At 40.5% G+C, this 20,295-nt stretch overlaps 1 protein-coding gene across 2 annotated transcripts in view; it reads right to left on the bottom strand.

The window, feature by feature from the left end:
• FAT3 (FAT atypical cadherin 3) overlaps nucleotides 1-20,295 on the bottom strand; it is a 331,475-nt gene that overhangs the window by 27,091 nt on the left and 284,089 nt on the right. For both annotated transcript variants that reach the window (XM_041417036.1, XM_041417035.1), the window contains 7 exons: nucleotides 19,738-19,952; nucleotides 18,846-18,983; nucleotides 16,052-16,195; nucleotides 15,313-15,510; nucleotides 12,036-12,834; nucleotides 4,678-4,812; nucleotides 3,492-3,649 (listed from right to left, as the gene is read on the bottom strand). In XM_041417036.1, the coding sequence (XP_041272970.1) occupies nucleotides 3,492-3,649; nucleotides 4,678-4,812; nucleotides 12,036-12,834; nucleotides 15,313-15,510; nucleotides 16,052-16,195; nucleotides 18,846-18,983; nucleotides 19,738-19,952 (1,787 nt within the window). The remainder of the gene's footprint in view (nucleotides 1-3,491; nucleotides 3,650-4,677; nucleotides 4,813-12,035; nucleotides 12,835-15,312; nucleotides 15,511-16,051; nucleotides 16,196-18,845; nucleotides 18,984-19,737; nucleotides 19,953-20,295) is intronic.

Here is a 20,295-nt window from a genome sequence, read left to right as displayed (position 1 = left end):
CAGCATGCTGCCTCCTAATCTATCTGGGGAAATATTTCGTTAGCCGAATTGCATTTCAGGTTCGTTTGTGTAAAACGGTGTATTTAATTAAAACATTACTTGTTTCAACTCCAGCCATAACTGGGATCATATCCAAACTTCAGTCCTATCCAGCATAAGCCACGCAGCAGCAATGCATTAAAATGTGTAATACACACTTAACTAAGCCACACAAAGTTTCACATTAACTGCCTGGACAGAAGGACATATGCTTGCCATTTACTGTTTAGCTATATTTATGGCATGATGGGAAAGTCTTTCTTTACCTATTTTTAATCCTTAAAATTTCACAAAATAAGATGAATTTCCATTCTATTCCTTGAGGGAAAAAAAAAGGAATTCTCTTCTGCAATGGCTTTGTAATGCTGTAGATGGTTAAATCTTACTTTTCTGAGTTAGCTGCTACATAGGTAAAAAGGAAATGGTGGTACTGGTTTTGGGACATGCAATCTTTCCAAAGGAATAAAAAGCCAGCATTGATCTGCATCTCATTTTGCTCCAATTGTCTTAAAAGAAAGGGCATGCCAGAACAACAACAACAACAAAAAGCCAACCTCTCAAAAATCAATGGATGAGTTGCTTTATTTGAAACAGCTGAATAAATAACACCCTTATTTTATTATATCAATAGAGTCTAGCTGGTAGGCTTTCAGCAAAGTAGTAGACAAGCAGTTTGCTCTATGGAATTGATTACTTATCCAAGAAGGACACTGTCTTAAGATTATGAAATATTTCCATCCCTGGAGTTATCACAAATGTATGAGCTTCCAAAATTAAGCTCTTCATTTGAACACCAAAAAGCATATTGCAGCATTAATTTTTAAACAGACTGCAATGGCAGAGACTTGCTTCAAAACAATCAATGCCACTCTGTGCCCAACAGCACAGGTGTTTCTGCCTGTCTCCCATGGGCTCATACCTTGTGGCTTCCACCTCTGCCTTTATCTGAAACTCAGTGATGGTGCTGAGCCCTCTGGTGCTAATCCAGCAGATACTTAAATAGATGCTTAAAATTAAGGTATATAAATAGTTCCAATTGGTTTCAAATACAGGAAGTTAAGCAAGTGATTAAATGCTTTGCTGGAGTGATGCCAGAGTGCTCAAAAGAACACAGGATTTCAACCTTTATCCTCTATTTGGAAAGCTTCTCCTCATGTTTAATTTAATTGAAAGCAATGCTCAAATGATAACAACTTCACATTTACAGACCTCTAATTAATCTGCTTAATGGCCTCATTTCTGAGTGCCTCCCTACCTCCCAACATATGTACCTGGTTAAAGGAAGCCGTACCTCTGGTTTATAAATGAGAAAAATATGTTTAGAAAGTCTAAGCATAACTTCCTTGAAAACACCTGAGTCAGGGATCCCCAAAGTGCAGTCCATGAGCCAGCTGCCATCCCTGAACAGACCTGACAGGGCTGAATCCCTTGAGCATGATGCCATTTGTCTGCCACAGAGAACATTTTTTGAGAACTTAGCCTGATATTCCTTGGTTAAAAGACCTTCATAAACTAAATTCTGACAATTCCTGATCTTTTAAGCGACACTATTTCTTAAAAAAAAAACTATGCTGAATGTAATGATTTTGTTTCCTTTAAACGCCATGCATGCAGAAGCCCAGTGCCAGATCTGGGAAAAGGATTCACTGCAACAGCAAATCCTGCCCTTCTGGAAAGCTAAACATGAGGCTCTGAGAAGGTAATTCCCAATGTCCTCCCCTGATCAATGCACAGGACAAAGCAGAGGCTTCGCATCCATACATGACCATGGGCCTCACTCATCAGATACGTGACGCAGCTGCTGCATACGAAGCTCTATACTTTCTCTTTCTTTGTTTCTTAGACTTAGGGAGCAAACCAGCTTAACATGGAGGTTGCTGACTGAGACTGGGGCACAATAACCACAGCTCTTGTCGCTGCTCCTTGAAGTATTATTTTTAACTCAGCGTCCTTCAAAGCAAAATAATTAGGTGATTATGTGAAGTGGGGACTGAAAACATGATTCCAACCTGACAACTAAATACTCAATTCAGGTGATTGTAAAGGGTAGTTCTCTTACAGGTTTGGAGGGGTGGGGTTTTTTGGGGGCTTTTTTTTTTTTTTTTTTAAGCAATAGTAGTAGCATCAACTTTTCTATTTTGGTGGCAAAATTTCCCAGCTTCAGCTGGATATCTTCACTCGGTTGTCTATGACCTGGATATGCTGTGCTCCTTAATGATGAGAGCTTTATATACAAAACTCTAGCAAAATGAATTCTCCTATCACCAATCTAACTCCAATTCAGGCCATGTCTGTATCATCTCCTATTGTTTTCAAGTGGCACCTTCCACCAGGGCCATTTGTTTTTTTAAATTACCAAACTATAAACATTACCTACTGACAGATGCTAAGAGCAAGCATGATGAGGACTTCAAAGAAAGTCTTCCAACCTGCAGTTTTGCTTTTTTTTTTTTTAACAAAAACACATGCTTGAAAGTTCCAACTGCATTTATGTGTCTCAAAATAGAGGCTGTCTTGTGGAAATCTGAACAATGCTGACAGCTCCTGGTGAATGACAGAACAAGTACTCTTGCTCATGAAATACTTCAGTCTAACAGCTATAAAATTATTTGTTGCCCATTAAGAACTCATCTAGCCACTTTAACATTATGTAGCATTCAGCCAAAAGTACCCTAAAGATTGCAAATGCAGACACAAAAGGCTCAGTGCCATTTCTTCCACTGCTGAATTATAGAATGTGGCTGAATTACAAATGTCAATATTTTCATTTGGTACCTTAGAGGCTATAGCAGAAATACTATATGTGCAGGCTCCTGGATGAACCTAGTAGTAGTCCCTTTCCATCCAGCAGTTATTTGCCATTCCACAGAAACAAAAATAAAAAAAAAGAAAAAAAAAATTAAAAAAAAAATAATAAAAACGCATGGGAAACTTATCAATTAATATTGATTTGGTATCAATCTCCATTGACCCCATGACTCTCTCAACAAAGAACCTTAATCCATAGAGTGCAGAGATCTTCATATTCAGTAGCAGACACGTTCTAAGCAGTCGGTTCTGTAATTAGCTCACTAACAGCGAGGGCATATCCTCTAACCACAGACAGGACAGAAGGGAAGAACAGCAATTTCAGCAGGCTTCGTTTTGACTACATAGTCACATAAATGGCCAAATCTTACATCTCGTGCAGACTGGCTCCTGCACACAGACACACACAATGTGCTTATAATAAACAGCACCCAGTGGGGAATTTTCCAAGTAAAGTACCACTAACAAGCTGCTTTTCTGATCCTTGTTGCTGCTGCTGTTGTTGAAATTGTTTTTCCCTGTTAGAACAGACTTCATCTTCTCAATCTACAGTGAAATGAGAACAGCATTCCCCAAATCAAGAGCCAAGAGAAAATACAGAATCGAGAAAAACAACTGCAGAAAAGATAAGTTATTTTAATTACCTTCAGAATTATACAGGGATTCGCTCTGGTGTACATTATAATCCCATTGCTTTGCAGGGTTCGCAGTCGGAGAGCCAACTTGAATTCCTCTTTCTTGCTATTTTCGGAAACACGGTATTTAATGTAGCTATTCCCAGCAAAGCTAAGGGAAGTGTGGCCTGAAACAACCATTTTGAAAAGACACATGTGCTTTTAGTGATACATAAAACAATTTCTCGACTGTTAAGTAATTAAAGAATTTATAAAGTTAATGAGAATGACTAGGAAGAAATAAATAAAACCTTTCTTTGATGAGAGAAAACAAAACTGGCATCTACTACAAAACATTTCTGCATTTCCTTTTTTTAAGCTATTTTTCAGGGGACCGAGGAAAGTTCTATTTTTCCATACTTAAAAATAATAATAAAAAAAAGAGGGTGCTCCAAGTATTCACCATTTTTCAGCTTATATACTCCTGGAGGCACCAGTCTTGCCTCACTGAAAATGGAGGAAATCAAAAGATGACCACATCTGTACATCAGGCAGTTGAGTTACAGGTGTAAAGTTACTTGTGGGCAGATGTCAGCCAAACCCTTTCAATGAGTCCCCTGCAACCACTGCCCAGGACCACAGTTCAGTATCTGCTGTGCTTTTATCAGGCAAACAGCACAAACCCTCTGTCCTGCAGCCTGGGATTCACTGAAGTCAACAGAAAGCCCTGCGTCACTGCCTGTCCACCTGGCTCTTCATATCCCAGGGATATGAACACAGATGCAGAGAACTAGCAGATGTCCTCAAACTTTCTTTTTGGGATAGTGTAGTGTTTTCATTAATAAAGGCTGGAATTTTGGTAATCTAAATAGTAAGCAGAAGAGTTAATTATAGAGCTTTGCCCATGGGCAGGAAAACATCTGGCACAACATTCTCTAGGAAAAATCCTGTTTTCTCAGCAGCATGTTTTACTGAGCTGGTATTTAAGCAAGCCAGTGGGAATTTCCAAACAGAAACTGGATCACAGTCTACATACAACCCCTTAGCTATAAAGACAAGGATTTATAGGGCTTATAAACACACACCCCACATGCCCGTGATTAGATGGGTACAGCAGTGCATTTTCTGTTAACTTCACTGCCACCTCTGCCTACAAAATGAGAATGGCAGCACTTTATTGCCCAAGTATCTCCCCCTTTATGGCTGTGACATGCACCTGAACACTCGCCAAGCTTTCCTGGCGGGCACTGGCAGATGAACGGTCTCCGGCTGGCTTCGTACCCCACACACTGCATGTCCCCTGGACACGGCTTCTCTAGACAGGGATCGTTGGACCCTGGGCAGAGTGCTCCTGCAATAAGGTAAAATACTGTCAGGGATCCACAGTGTAAAGCATGATCTGCTGCAACACAAGAGTAACGAAAGACAATTATTGATCGCATGCTTCAGTACAAGCAAAAAATTGCTTAATAAAAATAACAACAACAAAAAAGCCCCAACAAACCTTCATAAAAAGGAACAGATTTTGGGCAAGTACACAGCAGAACTGCAATAGTTCTTTTCCAAAGACTGCCCCAAACCCTATGGAAACATATTACAAAAACGAATTATTATGAGCAGTAACTGGTTTATAAATGTGTGTGATAACTCTCAGGCCATTCATTTTCCCACAAAGCTTCCTGCACAGGGGTTTTAGAGATATGAGTAAAAAAAAAATTGCTTGAAGCTATGCACTCCTCTTCCCCCAGCATGCCCATGAGAAGCAAATCTAAGGAGATAGAAATGGTCACAGCACAAAGCCCGCCAGAGTTTAAGAAGCATTTGGACAATGCTCTTAGGCACATGATGTGATTCTTGGTGGTCCTGTGCAGGGCCAGCAGCTGGACTTCGATGATCTTTGTGGGTCCCTTCCAGCTCAGGATATTCTGTGATTCTAAGCCACGCTTGGACTACAGTGATGCCTGGATTTTTCATTATACTCCACAGGACGTGCTGCCAGCTTGATCATACAGCACAGGCAAACTTGCCCTCTCCCTATGCTCTTCCTGACATTTCTGAGATCTCACATCCTATCCAGCTTGCCCAGGCTACCAAAACCTGCCCTCCTTTTTTTCTAATCTGAAGGACAGAACTATACTGACTTTTAAATTTGCTTAAAATACTTGAGCGACACAATTATATGTAGGTTTTTCAAAACCCCCTAAGTTCTTTACATCCATCATGCTGAGCATGTCAAGGACTTCCTATTAAAAGCCTGTCAATGTCAAAAGAATTTTCTGCATTTCATGGCTTTAGTTTTAGCCAAACTTCAATGTAACTTATAAAAGTGTCTAAATAATCTGTTTTGATTGCCCTAATCTTAAAAGATTTGCACACACTGTCTACAATAATACAAAACATGATACAACTATTGCTGCTTAATATATGAATTTTGAGAAATATGTGATTTCCACAACAGCTAGCCTCTTCTCGGTTGCAATAAGGTACCTGGGAGATGTGGGGTCAGTTTCTACATTTGGGCATCTGTGTATGGCTGTTATGGAAGTAGTCTTCAAGTACAGGAAAAACAGGCACTCCTGCCCTTGCTTTTGTTGATTTGCAGCCCCAGCATGAACAGAGGCAAAGGCAGTTGCTAGGAATGGACAGACACCTCTTCTTTTGCTTATCAAGTTAATTTATTTAAGACATGCGTGATGAATTTAAGGATAAAAAGCACCTTCCTACCCATTACTTTCTGAATATTGGCAGTTCTTGTATATTACAGGATCTATATTGTAGGATCCTTATCATATTCAAAACCTAGTTTACTTTTGAGCATATTGTTTTATTTACAGTTTATAAAGGAAGGAATCAACCTGTCATGGAGTACATCTCCAAAAGTAATGAAAGAAAGAATCTTACTGCTCTCACACTTTTGTACAAGGCAAGCAGGACTCATAGTAAGCATAGCTGAAATTACCTGACACTGTAAGTATTTTCTGGAAGAAGAAAAATTACTACTGTGGCTTTCAAAGTGGACATGGGCTGACTACAAATATGGCAATTACTGTAAATGTCCGCCTTGATGTACAGCACAGTCAATTTAATGTTTAACATCCTCTCCTCCTTTATCAAACATTTGTTTGAGAGGTCTGTGGAGTAAAAGATTTACAGTACTGCCTGTAGCACTGTTAGAAAATGATGCATGGCAATCTTTATTAATCACATTTGTAGGTAACATTAACAGGAATAACAGCTGCAATACACAGTCACACTTTAGGCCTTACAGAATCAAGAAAAAAACTGTCATAGGGTTCTGGACTACAGATTTATATTTTATTTAAATGTAAGATCTGTAGAATTTAAGAGAGAATATGATGTTTTATATACTTCGGTTTGTTTGGTTTTTTTTAGAATAAAACTCCTCATTTCTTAGAATTCAATGGCAAGTAACAATTATTTCTGAAGTTATGACAGGTTGTTAAAAATTCTACAGGTTGCTTTGTATTTTCACCTTGGTTATTTTACCTATTTTAACTCATTCTTACGTGACAAATACACAGCATTCTGATGTCTGCAGAGTATATCTCTTCTTTGAACAAACTTAAACCTTTCGTGAGGCTGCAGTTCAAGTGAGCCTCTGTGTAGCTGACAGACATGCCATTTGGACTAAAGCCCCATAGCTCGTCACTGTGCAGCAGAAAGAGGCACTGAGATTTCTAAATGTGGCTCTGCAAATTTTCGCACCCCCTAACCTATGACTATATCCTTGACATGAAGCAATAAAGGAACAGCTTCCTTTGTTATCCACCTCTGCCAGGTTTTTTTATCTGATTCAAACTCTGATTTGTACATTAGAGCCATCCTTTCACATTCAGAAAATATATGGAAAAGATCTAACGTACTCCGTGCAACGGTGGAAAGAACTGTTTATCCTGAACAGCCAAGAATACTCCTTCTGGTAACTACAAGGAAACCAACTTTTTATTCATCCTGCTGCAGCAGGATTTCATAGCTGTCACAAAACTTTAAAATATTCAGACTTGTGAGAAGTGCTTTATGCCTGTCTGTATGGTTATAAGTACATAAGCTACAGTAAATCTGCATTATTGCATTGCCCCAGCTAACACACATTTTCAGGCTGATTTCACAACTGTGTGGAGCAAAATTGTAAAATTGTTCAAGGTTACGTTGTCCACATCAAAGATTTACAGCCTGAGTTTAAATAAAATTATTCTAATGTTGCATTTCCACTCCAAAGAGCAGTCTATTTTCCATCCAATAAAACATTCAAGAAATATAGGTTCAAATTGATCTTTTTTTTTTTTTTCTAGGCAGGTCCAGACAATCTACAGCATTCTCTTGAAACTCACATTAGTATTAATAAAAACTGTTCTTTACAAGGTACCACAGAAACACACGAGCTAGCAATAAGCAGTGCGTGGCAGGAAAAGGTGGAATAGACCTACTTGATTTTGACATATCATCTTCAGTTTAATTCTCTAAAAGAAGATAAAAGTATTTCAATCTTCTAACCAATATACTGAGGCAGAAAACACTGTTCCACTGCAAGATGAGAGATTTATTTAATTCCTATTCCTTCAAAAAAGTAGCACACCTAGGATTGTAAATATATTTTGAAAATTGAGTGCTTCAACAATTTTAACTTCAGCCTTGTGATATTAGGTGGTTTTCAGCCCAGTCTCCTGAATCTGTATGAGATTCTGTTTTTCTCACTTAAAAAAAAAAAAAAAGTTTGAAAGGTTGGAGATTCTTGAAAGCCAGAGTTGCAGGAACACAGGGAGAAAACTTCCTGGGACAAAGGTGACATAAAACAGACTACAGCCAGATCTAATCAAGTTATCTGCAGTTCTCTGTTCCCAAGCACATACTTTTTTGTTCAATTTTCCTTACCAGGGGAATTCCAGGCTCATTAATATGCATGTGTGTGCTTCCTGAAAATGGGAAAAGCAGTGTTGTACAGATAAGGACTGGGCTGCTGATGCCCAGTCCTTCAAAGCATCCAGGACTCTTTTAGAGGCAATGTGTGCTCTGTGGAGCTGAGGGCAAAAATCACCTCTGAAGACTAGGTCCTACATTAACAGAAGATCCTCACAGTCTATGATTTCCCTCTGTCAGAGCATTCACAAAATATTAAAAGTGGCTTCATAAAGTCTAAATTTCCTTGTTTCATGAGAAAGTGCTTCAAGGCTGCTGTTCTCTTGATTAAATAATGTGGATGTGTCTGCACTTTTGCTGAACACTCCTGGGTCAATTAGAAAAATTCTTTTGAACTATTAGGCCAGAACCATATTAAACATTTGAAATGGAATTCATCTCATCTAACTTTAGGGCATGATTCATCTGACTGATTTTAGACATCTAGGGAGAGATGTATCACATTATTAAAAATACCTCATTCTTCCCACTATCTGCAAATGGGGCCTGGAGTGACCAGCACAGTTGTAGATATAGGCCCATATGTGTCAAGATTATTTGAATCCATTCCTCTCCCGTGAACATATTAATGCGCCATCACTTTTGTAAGATTATAATGCAGAACAACTCTAGAGCAAAGTAGTCCCAACAAAACCTGCTCTGCCCCTGCACCTTTGTCTCAACACAAAAGAATCACTTTGCATCATGAAAAAATATGGAATAGATTTCTGCCTCTGAAAAAATGAGAATGCTGTGAGAAATGTTTTACAGGAATATATTTATTCCATTCCTCCTACACTTATTTCTCCCAGCACTGACAGATGTTTGCATACCTCATGCCATGTGATGGGAGCTTGGTAATTGCAGAGCCCCTCTGGTCACGCTGACACAAACCCCAGTTTGTGACAATATTTTTCATACAAACACAAACAGATGAGCAAAAAATCTAAGGAGACAGTCTGTTATTGGAAAACTCTTTAGTTCAATCTTATTGATTTAAAAGCTAAGATTGATGCATGTGAACTTTTGAACTTACCCTTCCAGAGACAAGCTGCTGAACCTCCGAAGTTCACCCACTGCCTACTTTACAGTCTCCCTGCATTTTCACATTAGATAACTCTGCTTGCTCACAAAGGTAATCTAGGTAAGTTATGCACAGCTGGCATGCATAAATTGTGCATATCTGTGACATCTGCCAGTGGACAAAACCACTCCAAATATGATACATGTTTCAAGAATGAGTGAATTAGTTCAAACTCAAGCTTTCTGGGCCATAATTAAATCAGATCTCTGGAAACATATGCAGTATTTTAATGGCTTTTTCATAATTCACGGTATTAATATTTACTGGATGTGGAACTCTTTTAACAACAAAGGAAGTGTAATACTTGTATAACACTGCTAATATCTTGCTAATGCTGTCTCATTAAACAAGCCAAAATAAATTTGTGCACTTTTTCCGGAATTGCTGCATCTGTGCATTTATTTAAAGAAGTATGGATGGGAAGAAATATTGCATTTTTCTAACTCTTTTACTCGAGTCTTTAGCTTTCATGAAAGGCAAACTACCCATACATTCTCTATTATACTCTCACAAGTCTGTGTTATCTCTTATGTGAGAAAACACAGTGTATTTACCTAAATACCAAAGTATTTTCTGCAGCTCCTTTAATCAGAAACAGTAGAAGAGGATCAAGCATTAACTAATGAGGAGAAGGCCCAAAGCATGAATGTGTGCTTCCCACCAAGGTGTATTATTTCTGTGCAAGTAATAGACACCAAGGTGTTCACCTCTTTGGCAACTATACCTAACTCAGCCGCTCCAGACATTTTTTTACTACAGGCTGTATTGGCAGGCTGGAGGTGCTCAACCCTGCCCCAAATAGTGTGGATCCTCCATGGGAAATCCCAACTTAGTGGCTCTAACAGGAGCAGTAGGAACCCCTCCAGCTTTTCAGCAGGACCAGGACAAGCTGCCTGTTGCAAGTGTTCCCACACAGCAGTCTTCAAGGCCATGATAAATGGCACAGAAGCTGAGCACTACAGTCGCTCTCAGAACCACACTGCCTCTCCAGCAGCCTGTCATCCATTTTGAGGATTGACTGGTACATGACAGAAGAACTTGGAAATCGCTGTCCCAGCTGAATTTCTGTGCTTCCATTGCAAACTTGCAATGCTAGAAGAGCTTCTGGGTCAGAACTGTGCTGCACTGCAAAGTCCCTTTTTTGGAGTTAAGCTAAGGGATTATGAGGCAGAGGGAGTAATACATCATTATTGACTTTAATAGGTAGTGAAGTGAAATGAAAAACGGTGAAAATTTTGGCTGCCAGAAAACCAATTTCTGACTGTGAGGACTATCACTATCCCCATGGAGATGATGATTTGTGATTTCTTGATACAAAAATGAGACTAAACATAACTTAGAGAATATAAAAAAGTTTGGCAGATGGTGTTCCTGCACTGGCTCCTGGACCTGACTGGAGGATATTGCAGCATTGTCCCTTTTAAATCTGTGAAAATCTTGTGCTTCAGAGCCTTTCATGTGTAACAAAATGCTGACTATTGTTATGATAGATATGTCTATTTGAAACTTTTAAGACTCTCACTTAAAAAGTGGACAGATAGTCTGTTCTTGAATGTACCTCAGATAGAGAATCATGGTATTTTTTTCAGAATTGAACTTCTTTGCCACTATTATCCATGTGCCACAGGAAGAAAAATGATTTCTGGTTAAGTTTTATGCAATTTATGCCTATTTTCATCCCCACTGAGGTCAGTGGTAAAACATGAAGCCCTGCTGATTGCTGCAGAAACAAAGGCTGGTTATTGAGGGATATGGCTACTGAATTCTTGTATTGCTCTGTGTGTGTGCGCATGTGTGCTTAAGATGAGAGAGACTTAGATGTATTGATTTTACAGCAGCTTTTTTCTCTGCTCTTAAATGAAGTGGAATGAGGAGCAAATAGTCTGGCAAACAAAAGAAACAGAGCCAGTATTGTAACTGCTGAGGTTTTATAATCCAAGTGCAGAACCATACAGAAGCTTAGCTCGCGAGTCTCTTTGTCATATGCCCATGTGAAATCTCTGCCAAAATGTGGAACAGCCCAAAACCCACCCTGTCCCCTACTGCAGCATGAAAGGTCAGGAAAAGCGCTTGCTAATAAAACACTTCATTGGTTTCTGTGGCTGTCTGCAACAATGGGACTGCGAAAGGCCTTTCCACCTGCCTGGCTTAGGTCAGGGTGCTTTTCCTTGGAGACTGCTGGTGCATTGCTGGAGACCAGGCTGCTCTGCTGCGGTCACAATCCAGGTTTATTCCAGTGGTGGTACCAACTGATTGGGAAACTACATCCCTCCCTCTCCTCACCCTTCCTCTCCCACTCCTTCCCCTCCCTGGAAGCTGGCTGATGGCTCTGATTGCGGAGCCTCCAGAAAAGCGGTCTTTGTCGTAAAAGGCCAAAGTTCATAAACTTCCATTTACATCAGTAAACACGAACAATTCTTCCCGAGCCTGAGAAATCAATTCCCACAACACATCAGCCAGTCGTGCTTTAGTGGACTGAATTGAAATGCCCCTTCTAATCTGCATCAGAGGAATAAAATGGATCCTATCGCATAATGTGCAGCGATGGGAGGGGAAGAGGGAGCAGTACTCACCATTGCACATGCAGCGCACATTCCTGTAAAAGCGGGGACACACAAAACTAATTCGTGCCGTGCTGTAAGTCATCAGGGAATGTGAATCAATAGACAGACTTTGCTCACAGTGTTGCTCCTGACAATCCAGTCCGGAGCAATTCTTCTCCAAGATAGCAGAAATACGAATCACATTTTCCAAGTGTCTCCTCGCATTGGTAAGCTTCTGAATCAAATAGGCAGGCTTATAGAAACCACCGCTGTGCATCTGAACGGCAAACAGCATGTCGAGCTGGCTGCTGCCTGCCACCGGCTGAATGCTGATGATGTGCAGGCTGTCCTGCTTCTGGGAGAGCACGGTGTTGCGCAGGGTGCGCCTGAACCCATGCATGTGGAGACCCACGAAGTCTTCCGGGGAAATGTTCTCGAAGCGGATGGTGACCGTGTTCTGCAGCATTTCTTGCAGCAGCTGCTCGACGTGGACCACAACATCGATGGGCACCTGGAACCGGCCATCGCTCACAGAGACATTCAGGACGTACTTGCCGTTATCCAGCCCTCCAAGGGCGATGATCTTCCCATCGTGGCTGTTGACCTTGAACAAACTTTTCTGCTCTGATTTTAGTGTGTATGTGAGGACATCGTACACGTCCTGATCTGTGGCATGGATTTTCCCAATGACTCCCCCGGGAAAATCGTCTTCCATGGTGACAATGAAAATCTCCAGCGGAATGGCGGTTGGTTTGTGAATGCTCTCTTCAATAACCCTCACCTGAACATAGGTATGGGAAACCTGCTGAGGCTTCCCAGAGTCCTTTGCCTAATGTAATTTAGAAAAAAAAAAGTAGAAAAAAAAAGAAATAAAAACACACATGGAACACAGCCTGTAACCGTAACTTCTTGCTATGTATATTCTCACAGCATCAGTAATTCTGAAAAGAAATTCTCAAAAGAACGCTCAAATGCATTTGCCAAATATATATGTAAAGAAGTGTCTCAGCCATTTCTAGCAGTAGAACTTACAAATGCTTCAGGGAAGCACTGATCTCTAAGTGGACTGCAGAGAAAAATGTGCCAGTAGAATGTCTCATTACTCAAACTGAAATGTTCCCAGGATCCCACAGCTATCACTTGTCATCTTCACAATGGAGAATATACCAACAATGTGGTATATTCTGCTCCAAACACAGTTTGGGCTCACTTCTACCCTGGAGAAGAGACTGAATTTCAGTGAAATGTCACCCTTCTGCATTGCTTGGTGTGCTCCAAAGCACTCCACACCCTGCTTAGCTTGTGTGGATGTGAGGGAGTTCAGAATTCTTCTACAGCATTCTGCACTTCTTTACCTGAAGCAATCAAGAAACATGCTTGACATAAATAAAATTTATCATCCTCCAAATATGATATAGGTGCTTGTGCTGTTACTAATGACAAAATATGAGAGCAGCATTGCAGTTGGAAAGATGACTGGATGACCCAGAGCAGGTATTATAGCATCATTTGCACTATTTTTATAGAAAGCAAAAGAGCAAGTATGACAAAAATCCCAAGGCCATCTTGACAGAAAGGTGTGCAAAATTGAATCAGGGTCCTTTCCTACAATAAAAAAAAATGTTTTATTGCAGTCCCTAGTATGATACACTGCTCCACACATTTATTTGCTTCAGAGAAGAACAGAGACTACACTGCCACTAGGCAAAGATGTAGGACATGTTCAAAGATCTTCGTGTTTGGACATGGGAGGAAAATTTACAAGCTGAAGGAAAATATGGACACTACTACGAGCAGATTAATAACGCTAAGACACTCTAAAATTCATTCATCCTCACTCCTAAAAGAGATCTGTGGAATATTTAGAACCATTTTTTATATGTGTGCAGACAAATACCCATGTACACAGAGAAGAGATTAGGTCTCATTCCATTTTCTATTTCAACATTAATTCCTAATAAATCAAATACAGTGTAGAAACCTGATAGTGGAAAAGAGAAAACAGCACTCTGGCACATATGGATGGAAAGAAACACTTCTATGGTCTAAACACAACAGGAAACTATGTTTTTGTATGTTATTTGCAGTAATCCCTGAAGAAAATAATACTGGGAGAAATCATGCCTCCACAATCCAACAGCATGGTTTTCTGAGCATGTTGGTGCACCTCACATATGGTGGTCTGTCTAATATTTCATTTACATGAAATATATGGATCTCTAAACCTGGAGTATGCTGCTCAAATTTAACTCTCATGCCCAGTTTTGGCTACACTAGAACTCCAGCTAGCAAATGACCCTGAAAGCAGGATATTTTACTATTAAGGCATGGTAAGAAATAAAGAAAGAAAGGTGATGATTTTTTATTTCCCTGCAAGGCTAAAAAATAGGTTTCAAGGATATTACATGGCAAACTTGTAAAACTTTGATTTGAACTGTTAGTTAGCATCAGAGCCTATATTTTGTGAATTGTAACGAACAATTGCCTCCAAGGATGCTACTGCTGTGAACATCATTAAAAGTGCTTGTAAAGGAACAGACAGGCTGTGCTTAGAGAGATCAACCCCAGCAAAGCAAGTGGAGGAAGCAAGAATTTCAGACACAGCTTATGGGACCCTGACTCATTTCAGTGAAGAGGTTCATTCTCTAGACCTGCATATTTACTGAACCCTAATACATCTTCTCTGGCAGACCTGAGAAATGTGGACAAATTACTTTTGGATTTACAGGTTTTGGCAATCAAAATTACCCTGGTTACAAAACTCCTCAACGATTATTCTAAAGCTAAGTTTGAGCTTGACTTCTATTGCATGTCTTATTTTGACATTCTTTAAAAGCTAAGTTGACCTTGGAAATGTGATTTCATGAATTCTTGGAAGGCTTCCAAAATTTATGATTATATTTATGACTTAAAAGCAGAAATTATTTTCATTCCTAAAGCAATACTTTGCAGTTGCTTGTTCTGGGGTGTATTTATATGTATGTAATGCATTTTTTCTTATTTTCCTTCCTTAGCTACAGAAAAAAATGATGAAAATCTTAAACCATAACGGTCGCTGCTCAGAAAATTCATTTCATGCCGAGGAAATTGGAAAGGTGGTTGGCTACCTATTTATATTTATATGAAACCAGGTTTAAGAACATCAAAGAAAATATTCTGCATTGTGCATTTGCAAACTGGAATGTGTGGTATTTACTTGTAGAATACAGCCCATTAAAAACAACCCATACAGGCAAAGTACAGGTTACCTATCACTAAGAAATTTTTTATTTCAGTGTAGAGTGTAGATGTAAAAATCAAACCTTACCTGCACGCAGAGCACATACTCAGTTGAGACCATGTGCTTGAAGATGACTGCAGACCTCAAAACACCATGAGGGTCCAGTGTAAACTCCTCCTCTTCATTGCCAGTGAGGATGGTGAAGGTAAAAGGGGGGCCATTGTGAAAAGAGTCTTTGTCTGTCACTACCAGCTGCAAAATGCTTGTGCCCACTGGTTTATTTTCCTTTACACATATACACAGCGTATAAAGAAAAGGATTAAAACGATACATGTTGCAACCATAAAATACCACATTTTTCTATTGTGAATATTCAACTGAATGCTCTTTGCCCAAGCTGGCATTTCACAAGATCAGTTTTGTTGAGACCGCTTACGGCCCATGGATCAGCGGCAGAGATGAAGGTACCCGCCACACCTCCAGGGCTTGCTGGGCTCTCTCTGATACAGGACTGACTAGAAGTCAAGACTCACACCCAGAGCGAGGTATAAAGGAGTGTGAACTTATCACAGAGCAGACATTTTGAAGTTGGAGTACCTGGTGCAGCAGGGATGAATGCTAAAATGTGTGACAGATGCTGTGGTTAAGGAGCCTCAGCAAACAGAAATTTACCAAAAGACTCAAGAAAGATTTTTTTATATTTTCCTTTAGATAAGATCACTTGATACATGTTTTGCAGATAGATCATCAAAAGGTACTTAACTGAAACCAAATGCCCATTCATTTTAGAAGTCAGAGAAGTTTTTGATGTGCAGGATGAACTTACTTGAATTACAGCTGTGTAGTTAGCTGGAGTAAACACAGGGCTGTTATCGTTCACATCAGAAATGTCCACATTGACCGTCACAGATGAAGACAAAGGAGGGGTACCACTGTCTCTTGCCTGGACAACTAATGAATAACCAGATATCTGAAAAAAGATGAAAACATTAAGTCACTGTGAAAGAGGTCCTAAAATTTAACCCAGGTTCTTCACATTCATTGCACCACCTTCCACATTCTAAGGAAAGCTGTTTGGCCTCATTATTTTCCCGCCCTTAGTATAACATTATTCTGTTTATTGCCACATTGTGCTCCAACTTCTGTTTCATAAGGCTACCAATAAGCATAACAGCTTCATTGTATTAAAATAACTGTATCAGATAAAGCATTTCTGAAACAAAGGTGCAGACAGAAAATAAATGACAGATAAAATCTGAACTCAGCCATTAGTCCTGTAAGCTTACATTTTCATCTCTTCTAAGTGTCCACTGGGATAAGTGACCTGATTCTATTTATCTTACAGTTGGTTTCCAATATATTATATAAATTGCTTATTAGAGCCAGCGTCAGTTTGACACATACTGTTTCTAAAGCAGCGATGGAGAGCCAAGAAAAAGTTCACAGGCAGTTGGCTTAAACACACAGGAAAACATTTGGGAGTATGAGGGACAACAGTCTCTGTAGCAACAGAATATTATCCACCACTCTGCAGAAGATAAAGTGGGCTTGAGTCTGCTTTTTTGCAACAGACACAAACAGCGCAGTGCAGGCAGTTCAGCGCATCATCCACAGGCCCTCTACATACATATGTGCCCGTGTGTGAGGTGTGAGCATATGTGACAACTTGCAAAAGCTCTGTCTATGCACAGTTTATGGGTGACAGTTGGATTTTCTGAACCGCATCCTTATGTTGGCTTCCTTAGGTCTTACAACTGCTTCTTACTGTATATTGCTCCTTGCTCCGCAGGGAAAGCTGCTGACATGTCTGCCCCTGAATCTCCCACAGCAGAGCAAGAGAAGGGTGAAACATGCCAGATACAACACTCTGCTCCACCTTCTCAGTGCAGGGCTGGGAAGGGGAAAAGCATGCTCCTGCAGAGGGGAACAAGATAATGTTCAAGGGGCTTTTTTGGGAAGGGCGTGGGAGGGAAGGAAATCCAAATACATTTGGAAAATGACAGCTTTTTTAGTGGTGGGAAGGAGCTCAGACTGAGCACACAAAATAAGGGGGCTCTTCTGGGATGTGGGACCAATACAAAGCAAAAGGGAACACTTTTGGGGTATTGTATGGAGGAGATAGACTGTGATTTGGTGGGGCCAAAGTGACACAAGGAGGGAAGAGGAATTCTGAACTATGGAAAGTCAAGAAACTTGAGTAAGATAATTAATCTCTTTTTTAACCATAACTTCCACTGCTAGCTAAAACCAGAGAGTTTTGTAGAATCTTTCCCAATTTTTTTTTCTGTGTTTGCTTTCATTTCAATGTATCCCAGAAAGGTAGATGGCAAAAGTCATGGTCTCCGTGTGATTACAGCTCTGGAAATAAGTCCCCTTAAACCACTGAATCCTGGGAGTCAGCACTACCTTTGGGGATCTACAGCAGATGGGGCATCATATATAATTTTTCCTGAAAGGGTCAGAAACACCTGTGTCTATGAAATGTGCCAAGGAAGCAAAGAAAAAGACAATATCACAGCTTATTTTAACTGAGGGAAACCTTGGAAAATGCAGACCTAACACAGCTGGCATTACACATGCACACTCTGGTGAGGGTAAGTGTGTGTGTCTGAATGCAGCTGCACATGACTGCACTTCAGAAACTAGAGAAAGTCATATTAAGGAACTCTGCCTGTGCCTTTATTACAGTCAACTTGTAACACGCACAGCCATTGTCACCCCCCTGTTTTAGACAGTCTGTGGTAAAGTCATTCTACCACCAAACATGAACAATTTAATCCTGCTTTTGTGATAATACTGAAAGAGGTTTTTGCCACTGTTTTAAATAGCAGGTTTACTTCCAGTAATGAGCTTCTCCAGCTGAGCCCATATTCTGAAGGTAGCAATCTGCTTCCCCAGTTTTGTGGGTGCATTGTTCAGAGGCAGGAGGCAGAGATTTCCTTATGTGCTGCAAGGTTTCTGAAGCCATGTAGCACTCTCCTGCCCTGCTAGTAGCACAGGCAACTGCATTTGTTTGTTTTTTCCCCCAAAAGCTGCTAATTGCTAGCTATGGTGATAAATAATGGTGATAAATAATCCTGAATGAATAATGGAGTGAGCAAACAAAGCAGCAGAACCTATTTAATGAAGCACTCTTTCACTTTTGGTACAGCCTGGCCACTTCATAACATCCCCTCCCCAGTGACATGTTTTGCAGAGCGCTAATTAATGGCTGAGGTCTCAGCTCGGCGCTCGGTGCCACAATCTGGAGCGTTTTGTAACCACTCTGTTGCACACACGGCTGCACGTGTGAGCTTGCACGCACAGGGGAGAGGAGGCAGCTCATTAACACAGCAGCAGCTCCTGCTGGCACCACAGGACAAATCCAGTGCTGCTCCTCTCCCCTGATGTGACCCCAGCTGCTGTGAGGGTGCAGGGTGGAAGTGGCAGCAGAGCAGTTGGCATGTAGATAGAGTGGGGACATGGAAAGAAGTGGGAAAATGTTAGAAAGACCTGTTGGAGCATCTCAGGCTGATTGCTGCAGAGTATAAAAGAAACTCCTTCAACACAAGCTAGCAGCAGAGTGGAGATTGATGCACATCTGTAAGTCATTGCAAGTTAAGAAGTCCCACATGTCTTACCCTTTCTCTATCCAATTTCTTTTTAACCTTCACGAGTCCCAAAACAGGATCAACTGAAAATTCATTGTCTTGATCCCCATTCACTATGGAAAAATGAATCTGACCATTGGGAGGACTGTCCAGATCTTCTGCTATCAACTTTTTTTGAGAGAAGAATAAAAAATTAGAAAAAACAAATATAAAGTGATCTGTATGATACATTAATTACGCAACACACCAAAAAGTAAACTTCACATTCCATCAGACTAGTTATACCTGAGCTGCACACTTCCAAAGCATCAATCCAATAGGTTTTTGTTAGGAGGCTTCACTTGGGCCTTTTCAAAATTCTAGTCTGAGAACATACAGAATATTTTAATCTTAATATTCCATACAACACTCTCTCTCTGGAGCCACAAGCTGCAAGATGAGAATATTGTGAGGTTTGGGGATGGCACACTGCATGCCAGACTATACAAATACTATGCATTTGGAGCTCTGAGCAGCCTGGTGCAGTGAAAGGTGTCCCTGTGCACAGCATAGGGATTGGAACTAGATGATTTTTAAGATCTCATCCAAGCCTGTAACTCCATGATTGTATTTCACTGAAAAGTAGGATTCTGCCTTTCTGTTAAAACCTGTCTGTTTTATTCTAGCTGATTCAACTGCAACACCTAAAACATGCCATTACTCTCTGACAGCACAACAGGGTTAAAAAGAAAGGCTCAGTCCTGCCACTTTCTTTTGGGGAGAAACTGACAGCAGCTTGGGGAGCAGTAGCAGATGCAGAGTATTGTCTAGAAAATGGTTTGGGGGCCTCAAGACGTAATAATTATCATAATTAAGCAGCGCAGCAGTTTTTTAGGGGCAGAGGGCTTCACAGCACCTAAAAGCCACCCACGGTCCCACTCACCATGACCACGGAGTCGCCGACGGCCGCGTCCTCACTGATGACGGCGCTGTAGACAGCCTGGCTGAACGTGGGCGCGTTGTCGTTGACATCCGTCACGTTCACATTCACCGTCGTAACCGCGCTCAGGGCTGGCGTTCCTCCGTCCTTCGCTTCCACTACTAAGTAGAAGTCCTTGCACGATTCAAAATCCAAAGCTTCAATAATGGAAATCACTCCTTTGAAGCAAAGGAGGCAATGTCAACAGCCGGCAAAAAATAAATAATGCCACAGAGCAAGGGATTTGACTGTAGTAAACAGTACAGCATGCTATTTATCACCATGGCACACATACAACACTAACTGTAAGACTGCCCAATCCAATAAAAATGTTTATTCAGGTTTCTGCTGCTGTCGTTTGATTAAAGAATGATGCCAATTGCACTTAGGTTGCCTTTGTAGAAAGGACCTTTACAAGGCATGAGGCAATGAATGGCTCCTCATGAAAATAGCATTCATTATGTGAGTATCATAGATGAAGAAGTGGGGGCCATATTCACCCATTTACCATCTCATTCACGG

Source organism: Onychostruthus taczanowskii, unplaced genomic scaffold (genome assembly GCF_017590055.1).
Source record: "Onychostruthus taczanowskii isolate IOZ18803 unplaced genomic scaffold, ASM1759005v1 scaffold54, whole genome shotgun sequence".
In the NCBI taxonomy this organism is placed as follows: Eukaryota; Metazoa; Chordata; class Aves; order Passeriformes; family Passeridae; genus Onychostruthus; species Onychostruthus taczanowskii.
Note: the sequence above shows the minus strand (reverse complement) of the source record. Positions and strands in the feature narration are given on the sequence as shown.